General features: G+C 38.5%; 2 protein-coding genes across 4 annotated transcripts; one reads left to right on the plus strand and one right to left on the minus strand.

Moving 5' to 3' along the window:
- Positions 1-782: 782 nt before the first annotated feature.
- rab9b (RAB9B, member RAS oncogene family) lies at positions 783-12,201 on the minus strand. Of its 2 annotated transcripts, none has more exons than XM_067393856.1 (2): positions 12,125-12,201; positions 783-7,296 (listed from the first exon to the last, which is right to left on the minus strand). In XM_067393856.1, exon 2 carries the CDS (start codon positions 7,260-7,262, stop codon positions 6,654-6,656), a length of 609 nt encoding a protein of 202 aa, XP_067249957.1. In that variant the 5' UTR covers positions 7,263-7,296; positions 12,125-12,201; the 3' UTR covers positions 783-6,653. The 2 variants fall into 2 exon arrangements, with proteins under 2 accessions (XP_067249957.1, XP_067249475.1); XM_067393374.1 differs by having other exon boundaries at positions 784-7,328; positions 12,125-12,187.
- A 707-nt stretch (positions 12,202-12,908) lies between these two features.
- On the plus strand, positions 12,909-24,411 carry fut11 (fucosyltransferase 11 (alpha (1,3) fucosyltransferase)). 2 transcript variants are annotated; one of them, XM_067397916.1, is made up of 4 exons: positions 12,909-13,007; positions 16,128-16,800; positions 19,014-19,636; positions 23,794-24,408. In XM_067397916.1, the coding sequence occupies exons 2-4, from the start codon at positions 16,135-16,137 to the stop codon at positions 23,939-23,941; spliced, it is 1,437 nt and encodes a 478-aa protein (XP_067254017.1). In that variant the 5' UTR covers positions 12,909-13,007; positions 16,128-16,134; the 3' UTR covers positions 23,942-24,408. The 2 variants fall into 2 exon arrangements, with proteins under 2 accessions (XP_067254017.1, XP_067254833.1); XM_067398732.1 differs by lacking the exon at positions 12,909-13,007 and adding an exon at positions 15,308-15,388 and having other exon boundaries at positions 23,794-24,411.
- Positions 24,412-24,518: the final 107 nt, after the last annotated feature.

Below are 24,518 nucleotides of genomic sequence, written 5' to 3' on the forward strand. Positions count from 1 at the left end.
CCACAGAAAAAAATTAGCTGTTAAGCAGCTCTGCAGAAGACAAAAAGTGTTATTATTCAGCTAAAGTCAGTTCAAATTTTGTTCTCATACGTTAGTGTCAGTCAAATTGATATTACTGAATGAATGAATTGTCTTTTAAATCCCACCTGGGGCGAGCCGAAGGTGGTTTGGAACAACAATGTGACGGCGACAAATATCTGAACTGTCATTGTGAACTATTTTGTTATGTAACTCTAATTATAAGGAGATTATTGTAGTTATTGTATAACGCTTTCTTTTGCAACATTTTTAATCAGCGATTTTGCATGTTTGTTTATGATTAGCACTAACAGTATTTCTTAGATTTTTGTGTACAGACTTTGTTCAGCTCAGGTTTCTTATTTTAACCTGCTGTTGGCTGCACAGTTTGTTGGTACTGTAAAAACTGATGGCTGGGAGGTTTAGCACGAAATAAAGGTCAGTGTCTTTCACCAGTGGTTCAGTTGTATTTTAATGCCTGTTTTGTTATTCATAGATTCACTGTCCACTGCACCTAGCAGCATGGCAGCTTGTTTTAAAAGAGCGTCATCGCAGAGAGAAGGAAGAGAGGAGGCTGTATGCACTCTTCGGCCGGGTGTTAAATGAGCACAGAGGAAGTCTGTGTTCCCCTTATGCGCTTCACACAGCTGATGTGTGACTAGAGCTGAGCAGGCTTTCTGCTGTATTATTCCTGAGGATACAGAGAACATATTAATTTGATGTTATAAACCGAACACTATATTTGAGTTACAAAGATTGTTACCTGCAGGAAAGAGCATTTTGTTTAACATGTTTAAAACTACGACAGTATATGAGTTAAAGCAAATCTGCCTTTAAGAATAAACCACACATTATGATTGCTGTTGCAGTTTGTTTATTCGTCGCATTGGATTCTTGCAAACTAAAGCAGTCTTGACCTCCTTATTGCATTGGAGATGATGTGAAACAGTAGGGTAGACATTTGTGACCAAGCCATTTTTAGGGATTATAACAATCCCTGCTTTCGAAACACATTTAAAGACGCTTGTTTGCATGTCAGTAAATAACAGTATTGATTGAACACTGGGGTACCAATCTTATACAAATCAAACAGTTAAAAAGTGGCAGTCAGTACATTCATTGCAGTAATGGCCTTAATTCACCACACTTCATCCCCCACAATTCACTACTGTGGTTGTGACTGGTGACAATGACAGAAAAATACAGTATTATTAATGCAACACAATACTCTTGTGAACTGTAACGTGATAAATACTGTGGCAGGAATGCTACACCACCAGCTCCAGCGGAAACGGCAGGGGTGAATCTCACAAAAAACATCCAAGATGAATTTCACTATCAAATGAAAAGAAAAATATATATATGTATGCATGTTTGGTAGGGGTGTAACAATATTCAAACCGAACCAAAAAAACGGCATACACCACCCACGTACCATGGTACTCTCATGGCGTACCAAATGCCCCCTGCTGCCCCAGCCCATTGTTGAGGTTGACATCACTTTACCTTATGTCACAAAACTAATTTTTCTTCCTTGACATGACTAAATAGTTATTAGTGTGTTACGGTACACATATTTGTCCCGTACGTGTCTGATGTAGAGTTGTAGCCTAACCACCAACAAGCACAATAAACTCTGCGTTTTGTTACTTTCAATAACAAACAAAGTATCCTCTTTCAAATTCTGTCCATTTTATCATGAAATTCAAACAAAAAAAATGCTGTTTTGATTTTGACTCTCTTTAATGTGATCATTTATAGTGACTTATGGATATGTTATGGTAGTCTGCTCTCATATTTTCTTTTTGTTCTTAATTTGGTGTAATAATGTTTTTTGTTCATATTTTTTCTTCCTGTCCTTAACTTCAACCTGCTAAAAAGGGACTATGGATTAAAATTAGCCAGCGTTGGCTAAATCTGGTGCATTTTACATATTGTATGTATTATTAATGTGCATTGTCCCTGTTAAAATAAAATAAAAATTAAGAAAAAATTAATGTAGTGTGACAGATCGCTGTACAGGCACATACATTTTCCACGCAAGTGAATGTGATCATCTCTTTCTCTTTAATACTAGTTACAAAATAAACATGAATGAACATCTGAAGGTATGTTGAAAGATACAGTACAACTTACTGAAATGTATCATATCTCGTGTAATCGCTCAGTGTTTCAAAGGCGGAATCAATAAAATAGCTTGTAAACAATGTCACGTAGCATTACATTTACCTCAGGCAAGTCATTCAGTGTGCACAGCTTGTTAGTTCGCTAGAGAAATAAACTCTTTTGCTAAATATATGCACTATATTAGGGTCTGTTGTTAACCTTTAATATTATAGTAATGTGCAAGACACAATTTTAGTTTTTCCCCCACTGTAGCGAACCCGTACCAAACTTTAACTTTTTGACTTTAAAACTGAGGTACTTACAGAACCTTCAGTTTCGTTACACCCCTATATGTATATATATGCACACACATGCACATACATTTATATATGCAAAAATATGCACACACATACAAACATATACATATCGCTTTCCATGTGGTGTACAGAATTTATGCTGATTGTAAAAAAATTGTATATATACAATGTCTAGATTTTCATTACTGCACAAGAGGTAAAGCAAATGCAAATTTTGAGGGGGAAATGTGCTTAATTGTCAGAAAATCAGTATTCATAATAGTATTAAATGGGCTTCATCTGCTTTACACAAACTATAATTTTAATTTTGCTCTTGGGGCGAAAAATGTCCTGCACATTTCTTTGTGAGATTCACCTGCTTATTGCAATGCTTTAGTTTACTTATCAAGTTGACATTTTGACAGACTAATCAAAAGACTTTTGTAACACTGATAACATGTTCAAACAGTTACACTTCTGCATTCAGTGAGTAAAAGGTCTGATTACGACGTAACATTTCTTCATTGTAAACCCAGACGTTTGGTACCTTGATTTTCTGGAAAACTATCCAATATTAGGAATAATTATGTTCCTGCATGTTCAGCAGTTTGTGTACAAGAAACACAGTGTTGTATCCATTTCCATTTCACAGTGTACCAAAAACATTAGAAACCAAACATGTATGCAGTAGATGTGTGAACACGTCCGTCAACAAAAACAAAGTAACAACAAACAATTTCTTGTGTTTTACATGTATAACAAATGTATGAGAGAGCAGGCAAGCATAGGTCTGTAAACAAAAAAAAAAGCCAAATGTTAATGCAAGTGATAGAAACATTCCAGAACATCAGCAGCCAAATCCACAGATTTGGGTCTCTCTGGTTATAATGAGAGCTGTAGCAGTATAGGTGTAGAAAACATTCATATTGGGGGAAAAGCACTAGACAAATAAGTCATTATTATAAAAGATAGAAGTGAAATAAGTTTAAGTACCTATAAATGCACTAAATCAAGGGTCATTCACAAGCGCCCTCTAAGAAGGGTCAAAGGTCAGTGCTAGACACTGGGTACCATGTGCTTTGGTTTTATATCAACGCTGAACTGAAACTGAGGAAACAATGGATGTGAATTAATTAATCAGCTATACTCCTCTTCACGTTTGCTATATAAATTTAGACAGGTGTCTAAGCCGGTGTTTCTCAAACCTTTCCTGGGGAAACTGACACCTGATTCCTGGCACCTGATTCAACTCATCAGCTCATTAGTAGAGACTGCAAGACTTGAATTGGGCATGTCCGATGAGGAAGACATGCAAAATGTCCAATGGTGAGGGGTCCCCAGGACGGGTTTGAGAAGCACTGGTCTAAGCGTCATTCCTGAGAGTCATTCAGTGAGACAGAGCCCAAAGTATACTTCATTTTTTCCGTGCACGCTAGCGTAAGAATACAGTCGAAAGCGTAGCCTTTCAAAGTATACTCCATTTGATAGTGTGCATAAATGCAGCAGTCAACACATGCATTCTAGAAACTTTCATTTTTGTCCAGTGTCTGCGCTATTTTTCTTCAGAAGTTAGGACCGATAAAAATGTCTTTGTATTGTTTTAAACTAAGGCCTAGTCCACACATACAAGGGTATTTTTAGAGTTTTTCCTCCTTCGTTTTAAAAAAAAAAATTGCCTCCACACAACCATGGTTTTAAAAAAATCTCTGTCCACATGAAAGCACAAAAACACACTATGAAGCGCTGTCAAAAGCCATGTTGGCCAATCAGAAGCCTGGAAAAAAAGAGTTTATTACCAGTTCCGGTAGTCTAACAACATTGTCATTTTATTAAGCATATTATTTTTATTATTATTATTATTATTAATTCCATAAACAAGAACAATACGAGACATATTCATTAAAAGTAAAAAAAAAAAAGTCAAAAGCAGTGACCTGCGTAGTATTGCATTCTGATGCCTCTGTTCCGCAATATAATGGGAGAACTGTGCATGTATCTGTATACATGTTATAAGCCCTGTTAGCACAGTTTTTAGCAGCAATATTTTGGCTATCCTTCATTGCACAGACTCACCTCACATAAACAAAAGAGATAACAGCACACACTCAGATGTCACTGGACAAAATCTCCGGTTTCACCATCTACACGACAACGCTGTAACCGGAGTTTCTAAAAATCTTCACCCTGGCCGGAGTTTTCAAAAAAGTTCGGTTTCAGTAACCGTATACTGCGTTTGCATGTGGACAAATGGCCAAGCATAGAAAAATCTGCGGTTTTGAAAATACCAGTGTTCGTGTGGACAGGGCCTAAAGTTGCGGCTAGCTCTTAAGGCAGGAACACACCAAGTCGACGAACTAGTGGCAGCGAAAGCAGACTGCAGGGTTGGCTCACGTCTTGGTCCAAAGTTGCCCTGACACACCAAACCGACGCTCGACGCCCAAGGGCCAAGTAGCACGTCCGTTCTGCGCCTGTGTATGATGAAATACCTTTCCAAACCAGCAGGTGGCAGTAGCTGAACAGCCAATAAGAATGATCAGATGGCCCGACTGACCGACGAGCTCTGACGGCGATTCAAATCTGCCAAAAAAAGCAGACTAGGACCAACTTCAGCCGACGGTGCGGAACACACTGAGAAAACTTAGTCGGCCGACGAACAAAAACTGCCCGACGGCCGACCGTCGGCTTGATGTGTTCCTGCCTTTAATCCCCTCACACAATCGCTTGTCAGTGCGGGTGTCTGTTGTTGTTGCCGTCTCTGGTATTTGTTGCTGTTCCGTCTCTTTAGTTTGGTTTTCAAGGTTTCACAAGGGCCTGGGCCACCTTGTGGAACAACCGATTAGTGCAAATCGGGCGGCGTGTGTACTATTCTGTGGTGCATTTCCCGAAAGCATCGTTGGTGAACTATGGTCGTAAGTCCCATTGAACTCTATCGGTAACAACGGAACTTGCGACCATAGTCTTTAGGAAACGCACCCCTGGTGACGAAATTTGCGGCACGTGCGCTGTACGCGGACCCATGTATGAATAAAAACTATATATAAGTATACCTTGGGCTTTATCCTCGAACACACACACTCCTCGTAAAAGAGACTTTCTCTCTACAGCACAGCCTCCAAGATTCAACATGCAATTAGACATATGTTAAATTTGCTAATATACACAAAACAATCTGACAACTAAAACAAAATCATTAAAAAAAAAAACAAGATATTTAATATCCAACACAAATTCTTTGTACCTTACAACAATAATTTAGATAAAAAGAAATCGTTTGATATTAGAATAGAAGAAATTCCCTTTCTGTCTAAAAAAAATAATGCTGTGCTGATGCATCTCAAACAATTTGTTAGCAATATGCTAATCTGAGGTTTTGTGTTTTACCACACGTACCATAAAAGGGTGAATCTAATGAAGAAATGGTCATATTTCATCCCAAAATTAACTTTTCATGAAGAACATTAAGGTTTTTCTTACTATAAATGCTTCATCCTGTCTGGACACAATTATTTTTAATGATTACTAAAATCAGCATAAATTGAAGCCAATACAACAAACACTACAAAGACATATAAATAATTTACAGTTTATATAATATGTTATGAAATTTTTCATATTATAGTAATGAGAATGTGGTTAAAATTTGTAATGGAGTCCAGGAACAGGCTTTTTTTTTTTCTTCTTTTGAATTTGTGGTGAAATATGACCCAAACCTATTCTCGTCAGACTTCACCCAAATAATAACTTATGAGCAAAATAAATTAAAATGCATTACTTCTTTAGATGCCACATAATGCCCTTTATCTCAAGCAATTTATATCTCTGACAGCAGCGGTCAGCAATGTGCCACTCTCTGGGGTTATGTATTTTAAAATATCAGACAAAACGAGTACCACAACATAGTAAGATGGTCCATTTAAAACAGCAGAATGTTGAAGAGCGGCTACATCTGCGGTCCAGGACATGAAGCTATCATAAAACACTTAAAAAAGCACCACGTCACAAGCCGACAAGCCTTCGACTGGGAAATCCTCATGGAATATGTTATTTGTGCCAGAATGTGTAGAGATTAATGTGTATAAAATACCTTTAATATTACGTAACTCTGTTAGACATGTAGCTCATGAGACACGTCTGGTGCCTGTACCTACACAGAGAGCTCTCAGGCATATCAGCAGGAGAGTGTAAGTCCACACGGCTATGAAGCCACAAGGCCAAGAGCGATTCGGAGGCACCTCAACAGCAGGACGAGCGAGCCACTTTACGGTTTCCATGAAGATCAATGGAGCTGCTCAGCAGGGCGTGGTCAATGGGGTCCTCACTGGCTAGGACTGCCCTAACGGCAGCCTCGAAAGCAGCCCCCACGTTCATGTCGTCCTTGGCGCTGGTCTCGAAGTACGGACAGCAACCGTTTTCCTCACACCAAGCCCTGGCCTCATCCTCCCCGACCTCACGCTCTTCCTTGTCCACCTTGTTTCCCAGGACAACAAAGGGGAAACGCTCCGGGTCTCGTACGTCTGAGTAATACATGAACTCCTTCTTCCAGCAGCCCAGGTTCTGGAAGCTCTGGAGGTCGTCCACGGCAAACGTGAGCAGGCAGCAGTCGGCGCCACGGTAGAAGGGCGTGCGCAGGCTCTTGAAGCGCTCTTGGCCTGCCGTGTCCCAGATCTGCAGGGTGACCAGCCGGCCGTCGATCTCGAGGTCGCGGTTGAGGAACTCCACGCCGATGGTATGGAAAGACTGCGAGTCGAAGCGGTCAGTCACGTAGCGGTTCATGAGGGAGCTTTTGCCTACGCCGCCATCCCCCAGGAGAATGACCTTCAGCAAGAGGCTCTTCCCACTCATAACGGCCCCCGGTACAACACGCGTTCAGTGCAGCCTGACAAACACACGCAGATACAAGCATACAAACTACATGAAGGACAAATACAAACACAACGACACAACATTAGCCCCTTTCACACGTCATTAATCACAGTAAATCACCATATAATTACCAGATTGACTGTTCTATTACACAAATGTGCTGTTCTGTCTGGTTCAGTTCCATAAGATTAAAATACCAGTACGCTGAGCCATTTTCTTCATCCACCTGGATAAATGGACAATCGCTTTAGGTTCACCATCTGTCCAATTTGACTTTTTTTTTTTTACTTCTGATTGACAGGTGTAAGGGATGATCACACAGAACATGGTTTTATTCTTAAAAAGAATAGAAGACAGGTGCTGCGTCCGAAATTGAATACTTCCTTACTATATAGTATGCGAAAAACAGTACTGCAAAAAAGGTTAGTATGTCTGAATACATAGTATTCAAAAAACAGTATACAAAAAGTCCCTGGCTGTCCTACTACTTCCGCTGAGATTCTGAAGTGCACTTTCAATGGACACTTTACTATCCCATGAGGCCACAAGAGAGGATTTGTGAATGGCAGAGAAGTGACGCAACTGACGCTGTTAGGTCACATGGCAGATGATGTACATCCAAATTTAATTCATACTACCCCTATTCATACTATATAGAACTGACTTTAACAGTCGCCAAGTAAATTCAAATTTAAATGTAGTACCTGCTCAAACTGTACTAGGGCTGGAATGACGCGTCGACGTAATCAATTATGTAAATTAGCCGATTTGCATGGAATGCATCAATTCATCGATAAGTAAGCACCGCCGTTTCATCGCCTGCCACTTTAAACCAAGCATGCCACATGAGTCCTGAAAAGTGAAGCTAAACCGTCTCAATCGCCCCCAGGTGGCTGGATGCAGTATAGGTCGTAAACCCCACCCTCTCCATGTTATGTAAATGGGACGTGAGACAAATTACACGTCAACTCGGGTTTTGACATCGTGATTGACAGCTGTGTTTGGTAGCTTCTCTGAGTGAAGTAGTCACTGAAGCACCGATGGACTTTTTTCTGGGTCTTCAGGAGGAGATTGGAGCTTTAAAGGTGCCATCGAATTGAAAATTGAATTTACCTCGGCATAGTTGAATAACGAGTTCAGTAAATGTAAATGACATACAGTGAGTCTCAAACACCATTGTTTCCTCCTTCTTATATAAATCTAATTTGTTTAAAAGACCTCTGAAGAACAGGCGAATCTCAATATAACACCGACAGTTACGTAACAGTCGGGGTGTACGCCCCAAATATTTGCATATGCCAGCCCATGATCGAGGCATTAGACAAGGGCAAAAAGTCTGGATGTGCACAGCTGAATCATCAAACTAGGTAAGCAAGCAAGGACAACAGCAAAAAATGGCAGATGGAGCGATAATAGCTGACATGATCCATGATATCATGATATTTTTAGTGATATTTGTAAATTGTCTTTCTAAATGTTTCGTTAGCATGTTGCTAAATGTACTGTTAAATGTGGTTAAAGTTACCATCGTTTCTTACTGTATTCACGGAGACGAGAGCCGTCGCTATTTTCATTTTTAAACACTTGCAGTCTGTATAATGCATAAACACAACTTCATTCTTTATAAATCTCTCCAACAGTGTGTAATGTTAGCTTTAGCCACGGAGAATAGCCTCAAACTCATTCAGAATCAAATGTAAACATCCAAATAAATACCATACTTACACAATTAGACATGCTGCATGACGAACACTTTGTAAAGATCCATTTTGAGGGTTATATTAACTGTGTGGACTTTGTTTATGCAATGATAGAGTCGAGAGCTCGGGAGGGGGTGGAGAGCTTGAGCAATTAAAGGGGAAGCAGCCTGAATTGGCCCATTTCTAATTATTCCTTAAAATAGGCAGTTAAAAAATGAATTAAAAAAAATCTATGGGGTATTTTGAGCTGCAACTTCACAGACACATTCAGGGGACACCTTAGACTTATATTACAACCTGGAAAAAAAAAACGTTCGATGGCACCTTTAATACTTCGCAGACTCGGGCTTCAAGTTCATTATGCGCAGACTAGAGACTCAAAATGTCAGTGCCATATTGGCACACTGGCGGCTTCACTTACTACAACTGAAGAGAGTGAAGGTGCAACGTCCATCTTTTTTTACAGTCTATGCTTTAAATGCCCAAGGTCGTTAAAGTCGGGTAAATTCTGATTGGCTGTCAATTTTTTTATTATTCATCAACTGGAGAAATCATTCTGAAAGTGATTCCAACATTAACGTAAGTCTCGTTATCGTTATAGTTGTGGTGTGGACTCTGCTTTTTTTTATAGTTTTTTTAGGTTTAGAGTGATTTGTAGAACTATATCGTAGTCCTTGGTGTGAACAGGACTTTACAATAAACAGCTCTGATAAGCCCAAAGAAAACTTCTCAGTGCCAGAACTGATTTACCTGTAATTTTGAAAAGGTCCAGTTCACATATGGTCTCTAAACTGTCATAAACCGGTAATTTTAAAAAGACTGTGTGAAAGGGGCTTATGACTTTCCAGGTTAAATAAACAGACATTCATTTGAAAGCAGTTAAACTCTGAACGATCTAAACCTCTCAAAACAGTGTAGAGCAGATAATGGTTGGTGTGGGTCAGATGCTCTATCAACTGACCCTGAGACTTTGGCCAAGACAACACCTTCTCTAAGAGCACACGGATTGGTTAAAGACAGGACTGTCACTTTTCCTCTTTAATTTCACCTTGTAAGGACATTTTTCTTTTATAGCTTGTTCAAGGATGAATTAAGGCAGTGTGTGACAAATAAGATCTACTGCTCCATCACAAGCAAGAATATTCTAGCTGGGTTACCATGTGATTGCAACATCAAAAATATGTCCTTGATTACCCGAAAGACCAATTCACACTGCACAGACCAACTCGGACAGAACCAAATTACAGTACGTCATTTCTCAGCCATTCCACAACCGGACAAGCGTTGACTGAACATGTTGAAAACAAGCGCTGACCAACACCAATAGACACCGACAGGGGAAACTGATCCAACAAACTTAACAAAGTCTCTGTTGGTTGGCATCTGTCTGTGCAGTAGGCCTTGTTGGTGCAAATTTTTTATCAAGCACAACCCTTACAAAAATGGATCACCATAGTTATCTAGCAACTACTAATATTGACATTACTCTAAAATGATAAATGAATCAAGGATCTCCTTTAAACCGGGTAAGACTGTCATTTTTTATATTTTTTGATGATAGTTGTGGCTAATACCAAATGTTTTACTGTAGTATTTTAAGCAGGAACTATGGTGAATTTTTGTAAAACAAAGCATACAGACTAAGGCTGTATCCAAAATCGCATAGATCTCTTCTATATAGTATGCAAAAACAGTATGTGACAAAATAAAGTATGTCTGAATTCACAGTACTCATAAAAGAGTAGACAAAATGTACCCGGATGACCCACTACATCAGGTGAGATACTGAAGTGTGCATACGATGTACACTTTACTATCCCACGAGGCCACGGGAGAGGATTTAGGAATGGCAGTGAAGCGATGTAACTGACGCTGGTAGGTCACATGATAATGACAATATGGCGAATGTAGAATCCAGATTATTGCTGCATCCCAATTCAGAGGCTGCATCCTTCAAAAGACGCTTTCGAAGGCCGATTGCTTCACTGCGGCGCAACATAGGCTGACCCAATTCGAAAGCTCTTTCAAATGTGGCCTCCAAATGTGTCCTTTGTTTCCCATGAAATGAAGGATACAAAAGATGGATCCTTCGCCGGCCTTGCCTAACCCAGAATTCATTGCACGCCAGTGATGACAAGATTTTTTTTTTTGAGAGAAATTGCTGAATTACTTTTAAACTTAGGTAATGGGTTTCAACTTACTCAAACATCTCATGACACAAATGTAAAAATAAAAAAAACTTTAAAGCGGTTCAAATATTGACTTGTATCTTACTAAGATGCGGTTATATATAGTTTATACACTTTATTATATAGCCTACAGAAATGGACCATGTTGAACATATTTAGACTGTTTGTGAATCCTTTTTTGTTTTCAGACAGGTTAATATAACTTTCAAAAAAGTCTACTACAAACATTATGTCACTCAGCTGCCGTTGATGTCACAGTAGCTAGGCAACAAGAACAGCCCTCCATAGGCTAGACCGTCGGCCTTCGAAGGATGCAACCTTTGAATTGGAACACAGCCACTATTCATACTACACACATTCATGCTATACAGAACGTATAATTCAGCGGTTGCGAAGTGTACTTATTCAAAATATAAGAGAGTATGCGAATTCGGACGCAGCCTGATTCTCACAGGCAGCAATTCACAGAAAAATGAGTTTTATAAGCCCAAAACTTGCCTGATAACATGCTACACAATACAGATGGCGGCATACAATGCATTATTTAATAATTTCAGTTAAAGTGTTAACTATTTAAATACATCATGAGCAGGAAACAGATGATCGCTCCCTGCGCATGCGCACACGTGCATGACAGCTGTGTTTTTAGCATACGAGTGCTCAAGCTAAGGTTTATTTTTTACTCTTGTCTATTACTCAAACTCAGCTCGTATTATGACTAATAAACACAACTTTTTTTATGTTCGCTTTTGGTGTCATTAAGCATTCACATATTCTCAGTCCCGTTAGCTCTATCTAGCTCCATGACTAGCACAGTTTAGATGCTTATTTAAATAAACTGCAGCACTGTTACGCATAGGTGAACTTACATACAGGAGAAATAAGACGCTGTGGAAAATAATCACTCTGATTTAAAAAGCCTTCAATCATGTAAAAATACTCTCTGAATTACCTCATATTGTACCGTGAGCAGTGCTGCTGGCTGCTGAGATTTCACGCGCTGCGTGTGTGTGTGTGTGTGTGTGTGTGAGAGAGATAGAGAGAGAGAGAGTCGGTTTGTGAGAGTGACTGGGTGCTCAACAAATTTCAGAAACTGTGGTCAGATATTAATAAATATGTAATTATTAAAAAACCTGTAATTCAAAAAGGTTTTATATTTACATTTATTTTTCCAGTTGCACTAATACAATTTTATTTTGGTCCCAATAAGGTTCATTATTTATTTCTGATGTGTTTTACAAGTTTGTTACAATAACTGATACAATGGTCTTGTTTATAGAACGTTATACTGGTTTAATGGAGATGAACAATATCATTTTTTATTGTTTGGCAAATATCATACACACAAAGCAAAATTCATGTCAGCTGTACCAAAGCTACACTGTTTCCATTCACACAATCGTAACGTAAGACATCTCTGCTGTTGATAAAGGTAATCAAAGTATTAGATATATGGTCGATTTTGGTATAAGAAATGAAAAAGATTAGATTTTATAGATTCATGTGATGGCTCTGTATTCCTCTACTGTAAATTCAATTATAAAAAGTGTTCAGCCAATTCATTTTAATGTATATATTTTATTTTCAATGTTATTTGATTGCACAAGTTGAGATGATATTACATACAAGTGCATAGTTTAATGCATAATAACTGCAGTTCTGTTTTTAATTCTCATCCAGAACTCTAGGTGGCAGTAATGCTCAGCTTTTCCCACTGCCATTCCTCAAAGCAGGAAGAACATTCATGCCACAACAGCATCCTGTGTCCATCCTGTGCTTCAGGAGGAAAAACAGTGGGAATGCAACAACACAACATGCGTCTGTCCTGAACTAAAGTAAGAAAGCACGAGGTCAGATCGTGTTATATGGAAAACGAGCGTCTGTCTTTGTGGGAAATGTGTTTGAAGATTTTTTTGGCTGTGCTTTTAACCTAGAAAGCATTTTTGGAAATAATAGTTGCATATGATGCCCAAAATTATTTTTATGTTGGATGCTTACTGAATTTTGGTACAATGATACTCAGAAATGATGACTACATTAGGCACCTTAGTAGGTTTTGAGAGCACAATGTTTTGAAATAGAGCCTTTTCTGTTTGTTCACTTCATGTTTATTACTGCACTTGTGCCTAAATGTTCTAATCTAATTAGTTAATGGGGCTCAACGCTAAGGATTTTTTAACTCACCCGTTTGGGTCAGTGATTCGATATATTTACTTGCCCTAACAAAATTTTCAATGGTACTGCTACATAAAAATAAAAATATTTTTTTCGTTGTTTTTGACACATGTAATCTTGTATTCTAATAAATAATGTTGTTACAACAGACACCAAAATATTAGATACCAGTAAAATTTAACAATTATTGATTCCAAATTCTATACAACAGCAAAAACTACTAGGCTAACTATCAAGTTCAAATAAACAAATTACAAGCAATAGGACAGAACAAAGATGCAAATGAAATAAACAGTAATTAAGTTCTTCAGGTAAGTCTAACAGTATTATTCAAGTAAGAAGTACTCTGAGCCCTGCACATTGACACGAATTAAAGGGATAGTTCACCCTAAAATAAAAATTAAAGGTGCAGTATGTAAGAATTTTGCAGTAAAAATACCCAAAAACCACTAGGCCAGTGTTATATATTTTTTTCACTTGACTACTTACAATATCCCAAATGTTTCCAACTATCGTGAGAAAATTGCAATTTTAACCAAGGCTGCGGGACGTGTCAGGAGTCGCCTGTCAATTGCGTCATACCTGCGTTACTCTCGGTTTCTGGTTTTATTTTGTAGAAACATTGGAAACACCAAAGACGCTTTAATATATTACACGTTTTAATAGACAAGGGAACAACTGTTTTGATATATTTATAGAAGAAAACTAATTATTGTTATATAGCTCAACACGTTTAGTCTTATTGTTTAAATCTAATTTTCTTGATTTTTTTGCGAGTACCGTGCTTTACCATGCCTCAGAGAAAAACACTATTTTGTGAAGTAGCTAACATAGCATAATCAGATGCAGCTTTATTTTTAGCAACAGTAATACAGAATTTTCTCCATCACACAATACATTTTAAAATTAATTGCATGCCGTTTATCAACAAAAGCCATCCAGCATTTAATATGATAATATGATCTTACTGCAGTGTGCAACAGTGTCTCACAGCAGCCGCCGAGTGAACGCACAGAGTAACGTTATAACATCATTTCAACACACTCAAATGTATCTAATATGATAAACAGAGCTGCGTTACCTCCATACATACTCATGACCGGAAAAGTGGAAGCAGAGCCGGCGACTGTGTCATAATAAAAGTTCCGCTGCTCGTGGCGTGTGTTGCGCAGTCGCTCCAGCGGCCTCGTTCAGCTTCCACAAACACTCAGTCCTGCTCTGCTTCATACTACAGTAACGTTAATAATCGCATCCATGAACATGATTTCTTTTAAAGTCCCATCCCGATTATTTCCACTGGCTGTGAGGTGAAGACCACATGTCCCAAGATTTCGTGCTCAAACTTTGCGTCATCAAACTACGCCTTTGTTTTGAATAGGCCTCTAGCGACCTCTAGTGGACAGAAAATTTGACATTGCACCTTTAAGTCATAATTTATTCACCCTGGTGTTGTTCTAATGCTGTATGCCCTTCTTACTTTTTTGGACCTCAAGGAGAATTTTTTTCTTCACAACTTCTGTGTTTTTCTGGGCAAGTCGGAATGAACTTCGTGCTTATAGAGCAGGGATGGGCAACTTCAGTCCTGGAGGGCCACTGCCCAGCAGAGTTTAGCTCCAACCATAATCAAACACACCTGAACCAGCTAATCAAGGTCTTTAGGATTAGTAGAAAGTTATAGGCAAGTGAGTTTTTATCAGGGATGGAGATAAACTCTGCAGGACACTGGCCCTCCAGGACTGGAGTTGCCCATCCCTGTTATAGAGTCTCATGAAAACCAATGGGCAAGGTCAGAATTTTCATTAAATAATGCATTAAATTTCGGTTTGTTCACCAAACCCTATCGTAAACCCACAGAACACTTGGAATATACAACACGTCGCATGGAATCATTCTGTGAAAATTTTGCATCTTTTTTTAAATCTTGATGCTGGTCGCTAATCACTGCCATTATATGGAGGAGCACAAGTGGGACATTTTTTAAAATTCTCCTTTTGTGGTCCATAAAAGAAAGAAGGGCATATGGCATTAGAAAAACAAGAGGGTGAGTAAATGATTACTAATTTTCATTTTAGGGTGAACTATCCCTTTAACAATTTGTTCTCTTGTTTTAGTAAATCATGGCCATGATTTACTAATTCCTTCATTTGATTTAGTAAAACGAGGGAATGAATCATTATATTGTGCGCACAATTTTTGTAAAAGCAGGGAATTAATTAGTAAATCGTGGTGACATATTTGCAAGTCAATTGTTAATTTATGGCCACGATATACATAATTTTTCCCCACATGTCATGTGCAGGTGCTCCGTAAATATGGAATAAGTAATCCAATGTAAGATAACACAGCATAGTCTTCACTGTCTGAATTAAATATAAATGAATCCTCATTAAAGTCACCATGAAATCAGAATTAACATTTCTTTCTTTTTTTATGGAATATTTTATGGAATTTTCAACATTTCTCCTCTGATGATGTGTTTACTGGTGCGAGGGCGGAGCAACCTGTCACTCACATGAGATCCACCAATAGCAAACCATAATCATCCAATCAATTCCCCACAGACAAAATCAGGCTCCGCCCTAATTTTTTTTTTCTTGTTCCAGAAGCCATTTCACTCTGATATATGTCTCAATAAGAAAGAAAAGATTATCACAACTTTTGTTTTATGCTGACTAATAATATCCAGTCCAATGTAAATGCTTGAATTTACTTCAACTACATTGCAACAGTTTAAGGGTTAAAAGGAAGCTTCAATCCAGTGTCCTTTTTTTTTTTTTCAGGTAGATTATGGCACTCTGCCTGCGGTTTATTTTGCTGGTCCCGCTGTGCTGCTGGGGACAGGGGCCAGTGGGCACAGGGGACGGTGGTGTTTTCCAGCCCCAGAGTGCCCTCACTGACATGGAGTTTGCCACTGTGAGCACCTACCGCGGCCCCGGAAACACTGACCCTCGGCCCAATAAAGACCTTCCCATTCTTCTGTGGTGGAGCTCCAATCTCTTCCCACACTTCCCAGGAGATACAGAGCGTGTGGACTGCGCCCGCTCGTCCTGCCTAGTCACAAGCAACCGCAAAGTTCAACTTTATCGTCGCACGGCATCCATTATTTTCTACGGCACAGACTTCCGTGCCTACGAGGCTCCACTGCCACGCATGCCCCATCAAACCTGGGCACTTTTCCACGAAGAGTCTCCAATGAATAACTACCTTCTGTCTCACAGTGTTGGGATCAGGCTGTTTAACTACACAGCCACCTTCAGGAGAGAGTCAGACTATCCCTTAACGCTGCAGTGGTTGCCCTCGCTGGATTATCTTCTGACACCGACGGCAGTCCCTTTGCAGGAGAAGAACCGCTGGCGACGGGCCGGTCTGGCCCCTGTGCTCTACATGCAGTCCCACTGTGATGTGCCTTCAGACCGGGACCGCTATGTTCAAGAGCTGATGAAGTATATAGAGGTAAATACAAATTCAAAACATCAATTTTTATTTTTCAAACATTAGAAAAAAAAATATTAAAATGGGCAGGTACCTTAGCGACCACTTATAACAGCTTAGCAGCCACCCAGAACCTTATCAGTTATCAGCTCATTAAAGGGGACCTATTATGCAAAATTCACTTTTATATTGTTTTTGAACATGAGACAGGAATGTACTTTAAAGGATTAGTTCACTTTCAAATTAAAATTTCCTGATAATTTACTCACCCCCCATGTCATCCAAGATGTTCATGTATTTCTTTCATCAGTCGAAAAGAAATAAGGTTTTTGATGAAAACATTCAGGATTATTTTCCTTATAATCGACTTCAATGGCCTCCAGACAGTTGAAGGTCAAAATTACAGTTTCATTGCAGCTTCAAAGCATTCTACACAATCCCAGACGAGGAATAAGGTTCTTATCTAGAGAAATCATCACTCATTTTCTAAAAAATTTTGTAAATTTTATATAAAATTTTATACATTTTAACCATAAATGCTCATCTTGAACTAGCTCTCTTCTTCTTCTCTATTAGAATTCATTGTCATATACAATATGCTAGTGCAAGTATTTAACAATTTATATATAATTTTTGATTTTTTTTAGAAAATGAGCGATGGTTTCTCTAGATAAGACCCTTATTCCTTGTCTGGGATCGTGTAAAATGCTATGAATCTGCAATGAAACTGTAGTTTTGACCTTCAGCTGTTTGGAGGCCATTGAAGTCCACTATATGGAGAAAAATCCTGGAATGTTTTCATCAAAAACCTTCATTGCTTTTTGACTGAAGAGAGAAGGAAATGGACATGGACATGGACATGGACATCTTGGATGACATGGGGGTAAGTAAATTATCATGAAATTTTAATTTGAAAGTGAACTAATCCTTTAATGTGACATCACATTGGAACAGGCCCCACCCACGAGTGGCAACATAATCTGCTCTGTTAGCTTAGCTCCTCCCCTGAGTGATCTGCTGTACACAGTCTGCCATGTTTATCTCCTTGCCAGAGCATTTAACAGCAGCATTCAAGTAATAATAATAATAATAAATATTATATAAATAGCCTTTAAAAGCAGATTCTCAAAGTGCTGTACACAAAATGATCAATCCAAAGCTCAAGTAATAAAAGTAAACCAACAAACATTTGCTAGTTTTAAAAAAATGTCTTAATTCAAGCTTTAAAAATGTCATAGGTCTGAGATTCCCTAAGTTAAAAACTTACTTAGTTACTGCACATACTGTTTTTCCCCTACTATATAGTAGGGAAGTATGTGATTTCGGATACAGCCTTACATTGTAAAACTGTGCTGCCCCCATAGTATCAGAATACATGCCTGATTATTATTAATTCAGTTTATATAGAGGTCTTTGATTTGGATGAATGTTTTTGTGGAGCACTGCCTTACCTACCCTTACAGACAAGCCTCGGCTGTTCTGGTCCTCTATTATGATTGGCTGAGCCACGTTCGAAGCCATTGTGAAATACTCTATGTACAGTACACCCACCTGTGACCTCATAACATCAGTATTATTATTACTGTCCCACTGTCCCTTCTTTTTGTTGCTTGGCAATTACTACAATTTTGTTGCTATGTGTTTATTTTATGAAACCTTGCCAGCTATTATAGTAACTGTTTTATAAAATCAATAAGCCTAGCAGTATTACCAAGTCTGTGGTTTTCCTATGGAATTGGGCTTATTTAACAGTGCTGCTGCCTGTTGTTTTTCATGTCCGTGGGTTGAAGCGACCCCAATAACGTGATATTTCACCCCTGGAATGCTAATTTTACCTGGAGAACACTACCAAAAAACATGGATTTTACCCCACAGGACACGATTTTTACTGGGGGACCCCCCTGAAGAGTGATTGGGCTATTTTTGAGTTGCAATTGGGCGGGTTCTGTTGTAAAAACCTGCAGCCCTAATGTCTAGTGAAGAAGTGGTTTAGAATAGCTACGCGTCATGCCTAACAACGCCCCTGTTCTATAATCACTGTAAACCACTGCGCCACAGGGCTTATTTCTTTAGTGTATCGTGCATAACTTCTGGAAAGAAATTAAAACTGCACAAGAATGAAACTTTCTATTGTGCATGTGTTGAGCACCTTTGTTAGCGCACACTATCAAATGAAGTATACTTTGAAAGGCTGTGTCTTTGGCTTTGAAACTCATAACTTGTCATCTCCTTAGATTGATTCATATGGGAAGTGCCTTAACAACAGACCCCTTCCTGAACATCTGGAGGACACCAGCACAGCCACTGGTGAGGACAGGCGCTTCATGAACTTCGTCGGTCGTTATAAGTTCCACCTGGCCCTAGAGAACGGCCTGTGTCCGGACTACATGACTGAGAAGCTGTGGCGGCCCATGCACCAGGGTTGTGTTCCCATTTACAGGGGCTCGTCATCAGTGGCCGACTGGCTGCCAAACAATCATTCCGCTATCCTCATTGACGATTTTACCTCTCCACGAGAGCTGGCGGAGTTCATAAAGGCTCTGGATCAAGATGACACGGAGTACTCGCGTTATCTGGAGTACAAAACGCCCACTCATATCACTAACCTGCGTCTGCTGGAGGGGCTTGAGAACAGAGAGTGGGGCGTCAATGACATGAGTAAACCAAACTACCTGAACGGGTTTGAGTGCTTTGTGTGCGACCGAGAGAACGAGCGTCTGGCTGCAGTGAAAGCACACAGGAAGAACCCAAAACTAAACCTACCTCCGCAACCAAAGATGGCCAACAGCTCACACATGGGCTGCCCACTGCCCAGTCCTGGATACGGGCCTGTGGGAAGCATTGACCCAAATGACAGGTAAACACAACTTTCATTCATCACCATTTGATAAATCTGTGCATTTCACACAAAGGCTATGTTCACACTTGGTAGGGTTGGTTCTATTAAAATGAACCCTGGTGCAATTATGTTAGTATGGTTCATTTGAATTCAATTCAAATCACATTTATTTGTATAGCGTTTTTCACAATACATATCGTTTCAAAGCCACTTTACAGAAAATGCATGTTTCTACTTTAGAGTCCTGTGACCCTGCTGCCCCAATAAGTGTTTCTTGTCCAATGGTCACACCTTAATTTTGCAGTTTCCATAGTATTGGATCCTTCTCATGGGCATTTAATAATTTCTGACTCTTCAGTATGGTTAGATCTGTCATTTTTTGGTCCGTTTTAGGGCTGTCAAACGATTAATCGCGATTAGTCGCATACAAAATAAAAGTTTGAGTTTGCCTAATATATGTGTGAGTACTGTGTATAATTATTATGTATATATAAATACACACAAATTTATGTATATATTTAAGAGAAATTGATTTATGTACAAAATATTTTTATTTATATATAATAAAAATTATATAAAAATATAAATAAATATATATACTTGTAAGTTTTTCTCAAATACATACATGAATGTGTTTGTATTTATATATACATAATAATTACACACAGTACTCACACATTTTAACTCAAACTTTTATTTTGTATGCGATTAATCGCGATTAATTATTTGACAGCCCTAGTCTGTTTTACCTGTAAAAGAAAACCTGCTTAATAAATATGCAGATCTAAATATAAGGGGTTTTCACTTCCAGCCCTTGTAAATAGTTATATATCACTTTATAATTAATAGTATTAATAGTAGTTATTAAGATTGATGTGGTTTGGAATTTGTAAAATATGATCAGAATATCGACTTTCATAATAATTATGTACGGACTGAATATTCATGTGCATTTGTTCTGATATAACTGGAGTACAAGGTTATGAGATGTATTTTGTGAATGCTTGGCTAAAGAGATGTGTCTTTAATCTAGATTTAAACTGGGAGAGTGTCTCTGAGCCCTGAACATTATCAGGAAGACTATTCCAGAGTTTAGGAGCCAGATGTGAAAATGCTCTCCCTCTTTTAGATGATGCTACTAAAAGTCCAGAATTTTGAGACTTTAAAGAGCTTGATGGATTGTAGGGCAATAGAAGATTGGTTAAATACACAGAAGCTAAGCCATTTAGCTGAGTAGCAATACTCAATATGGAACTTAAAGGGTTAGTTCACCCAAAAATGAAAATAATATCATTTATTACTCACCCTCATGCCGTTCCACACCCGTAAGACCTTCGTTAATTTTCGGAACGCAAATTAAGATATTTTTGTTGAAATCCAATGTAGAGCTGCACGATTTGGAGAAAAAATCTAATTGTGATTTTTCTGGTTAAAATTGCAATTTGCAATAATTCAACATGAATAAAATACGACTACGGTACAACAATACATGGTTTATATGTTTTCTTCAAGCCTTCTCAGGGAATTTCCAATCGAAATCTAATCGAAATGCTATTTCAAACACTCAACTGACGTTATGAAGTGAGTTTGGAGTAAAAACACATTAAATGTTGTCTTTTGTTAGAAAAGAAGTTCATAAAGGCTTTTCATGTTTGAAAAGTGTGTATATTTGACGTGTGTTGCTTTTTCTAATGCAGTGCTCTCAGATGGAGCATCATTTACTACCCATCACAGAGCGGCTCTTCACTAACATGCTGTGTACATATTTATATAATTAAAAATCACAGCCTTTGTGATGTCATAATCGCTCTAAGCAAAATCGTGATTTCGATTCAATTATGATTAATCATGCAGCCCTAATCCGATGCCTGCATAGCCAGCAATGACATTTCCTCTCTCAAGATCCATTAATGTACTAAAAACATATTTAAATCGGTTCATGTGAGCACAGTGGTTCAATATTAATATTATAAAGCAACGAGAATATTTCTGGTGCGGCATGCGTGCGGAGCGTTGTGAATCAGTGTGTCAAATCGGGTTTGGAGCACGAAAGTCACGTATTTTTAGCAGTTTGGCGGTTTGACACATGATCCGAATAATGATTCGACACAGAAGATTCATAACGCTAGGAAGGTTCCTGAAGCAGTGTTTTGAAATCGGTCATCACTATATAAGTCGTTATTTTGGTTTTTTTTTGGAGCACAAAAAATATTCTAGTCGCTTTATAATATTAATATTGAACCACTGTGCTCACATGAACTGATTTAAATATGTTTTTAGTACATTAATGGATCTTGAGAGAGGAAATGTCATTGCTCCCTATGTAACCTCACTGAGCCATCGGATTTCAACTAAAATATCTTAATTTGTGTTCTGAAGATGAACGAATGTCTTACGGGTGTGGAACGACATGAGGGTGAGTAATTAATGACATTATTTTCATTTTTGGGTGAACTAAGACCTTAATAGGTAACCAGTGTAGAGATGATAAAATCTGTGTTATATGATTATATTTTCTTCGCCTGGCTGGTAAGAACTCTAGCAGCTGCATTTTGGACTATCTGTAGCTTGTTTATTGAGGATGCAGATCAAACATCTAGTAATACATTGTAATAATCCAGTCTAGACTAGATGTCATGAATGCATGGACTTTTTTGCACCAGAAACAGATAGCATGCTCCGTAGCTTAGCAATGTTTCTGAGGTGGAAGATGGCCGTTTTTGTAACCTATGAAATGAAACCTATAGACCTAAGTAATACCTCAGTCTTTTCTGTATTTAATAGAAGAAAATTACAGGTCATTCACTATTTTATATCATTAACACAGTGTCAACTTGGATAATTCAGAGGTCTGGTCGTGATGAAATATATTACTATATACTATATAAGTATCATTGGCATAGCAATGTACACTAATTCCATGTTTTCTAATAATATTTCCAAGTGGCATCATATATATTGAAAATAACAGAGGGCCTAATACAGATCCCTGCGGCACTCCATAGTTTACTGGAGTTATGATCGATTTTTCTCCATTTAAATAGACAAAATGGTAATGGTATGATTAGTACCATCAGCGTGTCCCTGAATACCAGTATAGTTTTGTAGTCGATCTAGGGGCATGTTATGATCTATAGTGTCGAACCCAGCACTAAGATCAAGTAAAACTAGTATCAAGATACAGCCTTGGTCAGAAGCTCGAAGTAAGTCACTTGTAATTTTAATAAGCGCAGTTTCTGTGCTATGATGATGGGGCCTGAATAACTAAAATCACTAAATCACTAAAAATGTTCATAATTTTCTCAATTTTTGTAGTATTTTAGATATAAAAGGAAGATTTGAAATGGGTCTGTAATTTGCCAATTCATTTCGGTCTAGCTGTGGTTTCTTAATGAGAAGCTTAATAACTGCCAGCTTGAATGGTTTTAGAACATGACCGAGAGATGCTCTTCTGCTAAAGGTAACAACTCTTTCAATAATTCAGTGGAAATGGGATCTAATAAACATTGTTGGTTTAGATGCAATAAGTTTATTCAGCTCTTCTTTCCTGTCCTATAGTTACAAAGCACTGCAGTTGTTCTTTAGGGGCCATAATAGAGGCTGAATCATAATGCTGTCAAAGGTTGTTTAGATCTGAACACCAAACAAACTCTGGTGCAGTATGACTGAAATACACGTACCAAACAACTCTAAATGAACCAAAAACAGGATGTGATGTCACATAATGCAACCCTAAAAAGGACAGAATGCTCAAGCATACCTGGTTCTTGTAATAGGCGCTATGTTGCCCATTACACTTTGGTACAGGTGTCAGAAACGTGTCTCCTTGCAGCAGATCTTTGTGTGTAACAGAGCAATTCCTGCCTGTTTTGACTCCTACGCATTTTATAAGCTCTTCACGAGTTCTCCGCTGGTAAAAAATACCATTATATGAACACACATACAATGAGAATCTTTTGTATCTTTAGGTTCTGTTAAAAATGACAGTGAATGCTGTGAAAACCAGAACTAAATGTATTTTTCTTTTCTTTTTTTTTCCAAGAGAACTGAACTACGAGTGTGAACACCCCCTAAAAAACCGATCACATTCCAAGTTAAATGTGTTGCGACTGCTGTTTCATCTTGTTTTGAAGCATTCGCAGTAGAGTGTAACTGTGCCATGTGTTTGTTCTCAGCTGGCTCCAGATGTGGCCGCAGGACTACTGGCAGAGTCTGGATCAGGCAGAGGGTTTGGAGTCGCTCATCAGACACAACGTGTCAGAGCCGTCGTTACTGTGGCAGCATATACAGAGCATCGCTGTGAGGAGAGCCAGAGGCCAATGAGAGGAGCTCAGGACTCACCATCTACCTGAGGTGACATCTCAGATCAAAACTTCCTCCGACAACTCAAGACTCCGAATATTTTTGGCAACAATTGTATTTTGGCAATCCACCCAAGGCGGATGAGCCGTTCTTGAAGTTCGTGCACACAAGAATCATTCGTATTATTTCTAACTAAATGGAAACGATCACAATAATCTCATTACATGTTGATATTTCCCTTCAATACTATGTATTATGTATTCACTTCATCTATTTGTTACTCTGAGGGCTTCAGCTGATGTTGAGCGTCTCACAATCACTCAGGCTTGCTTGCAGCTTGTCACAGATCTCATGGATATATATATCACTGCAGATGAACATTTGCATGATTGTTTTTAAAAGAATCTCACAAAACAGGTCAGGTTGTACAATATAGCATTTTTTTGCATTACTATATTGGAAATTTGGGGTGGATGGGGGAGGCTTTTTATTTAGAAGTTTTCATTTTTGACTGATATGACCTGCACTTGTTCTTGAATGATGCAAGAGATTCTCCTACATGAGTAGAATAGGAGAATCTCATGAATTATTCAAGAAC

This window comes from Chanodichthys erythropterus, chromosome 1 (genome assembly GCF_024489055.1).
Source record: "Chanodichthys erythropterus isolate Z2021 chromosome 1, ASM2448905v1, whole genome shotgun sequence".
NCBI lineage: Eukaryota > Metazoa > Chordata > Actinopteri > Cypriniformes > Xenocyprididae > Chanodichthys > Chanodichthys erythropterus.

Excerpts from the sequence above, each read along its gene's own strand:
- rab9b (XM_067393856.1), bottom strand. The coding sequence starts at position 7,262 with ATGAGTGGGAAGAGCCTCTTGCTGAAGGTCATTCTCCTGGGGGATGGC.
- fut11 (XM_067397916.1), top strand. The coding sequence starts at position 16,135 with ATGGCACTCTGCCTGCGGTTTATTTTGCTGGTCCCGCTGTGCTGCTGG. Across the intron at positions 16,801-19,013 it reads AGCTGATGAAGTATATAGAG|ATTGATTCATATGGGAAGTG; the intron begins GTAAATACAAAT and ends TCATCTCCTTAG. Across the intron at positions 19,637-23,793 it reads AGCATTGACCCAAATGACAG|CTGGCTCCAGATGTGGCCGC; the intron begins GTAAACACAACT and ends GTTTGTTCTCAG.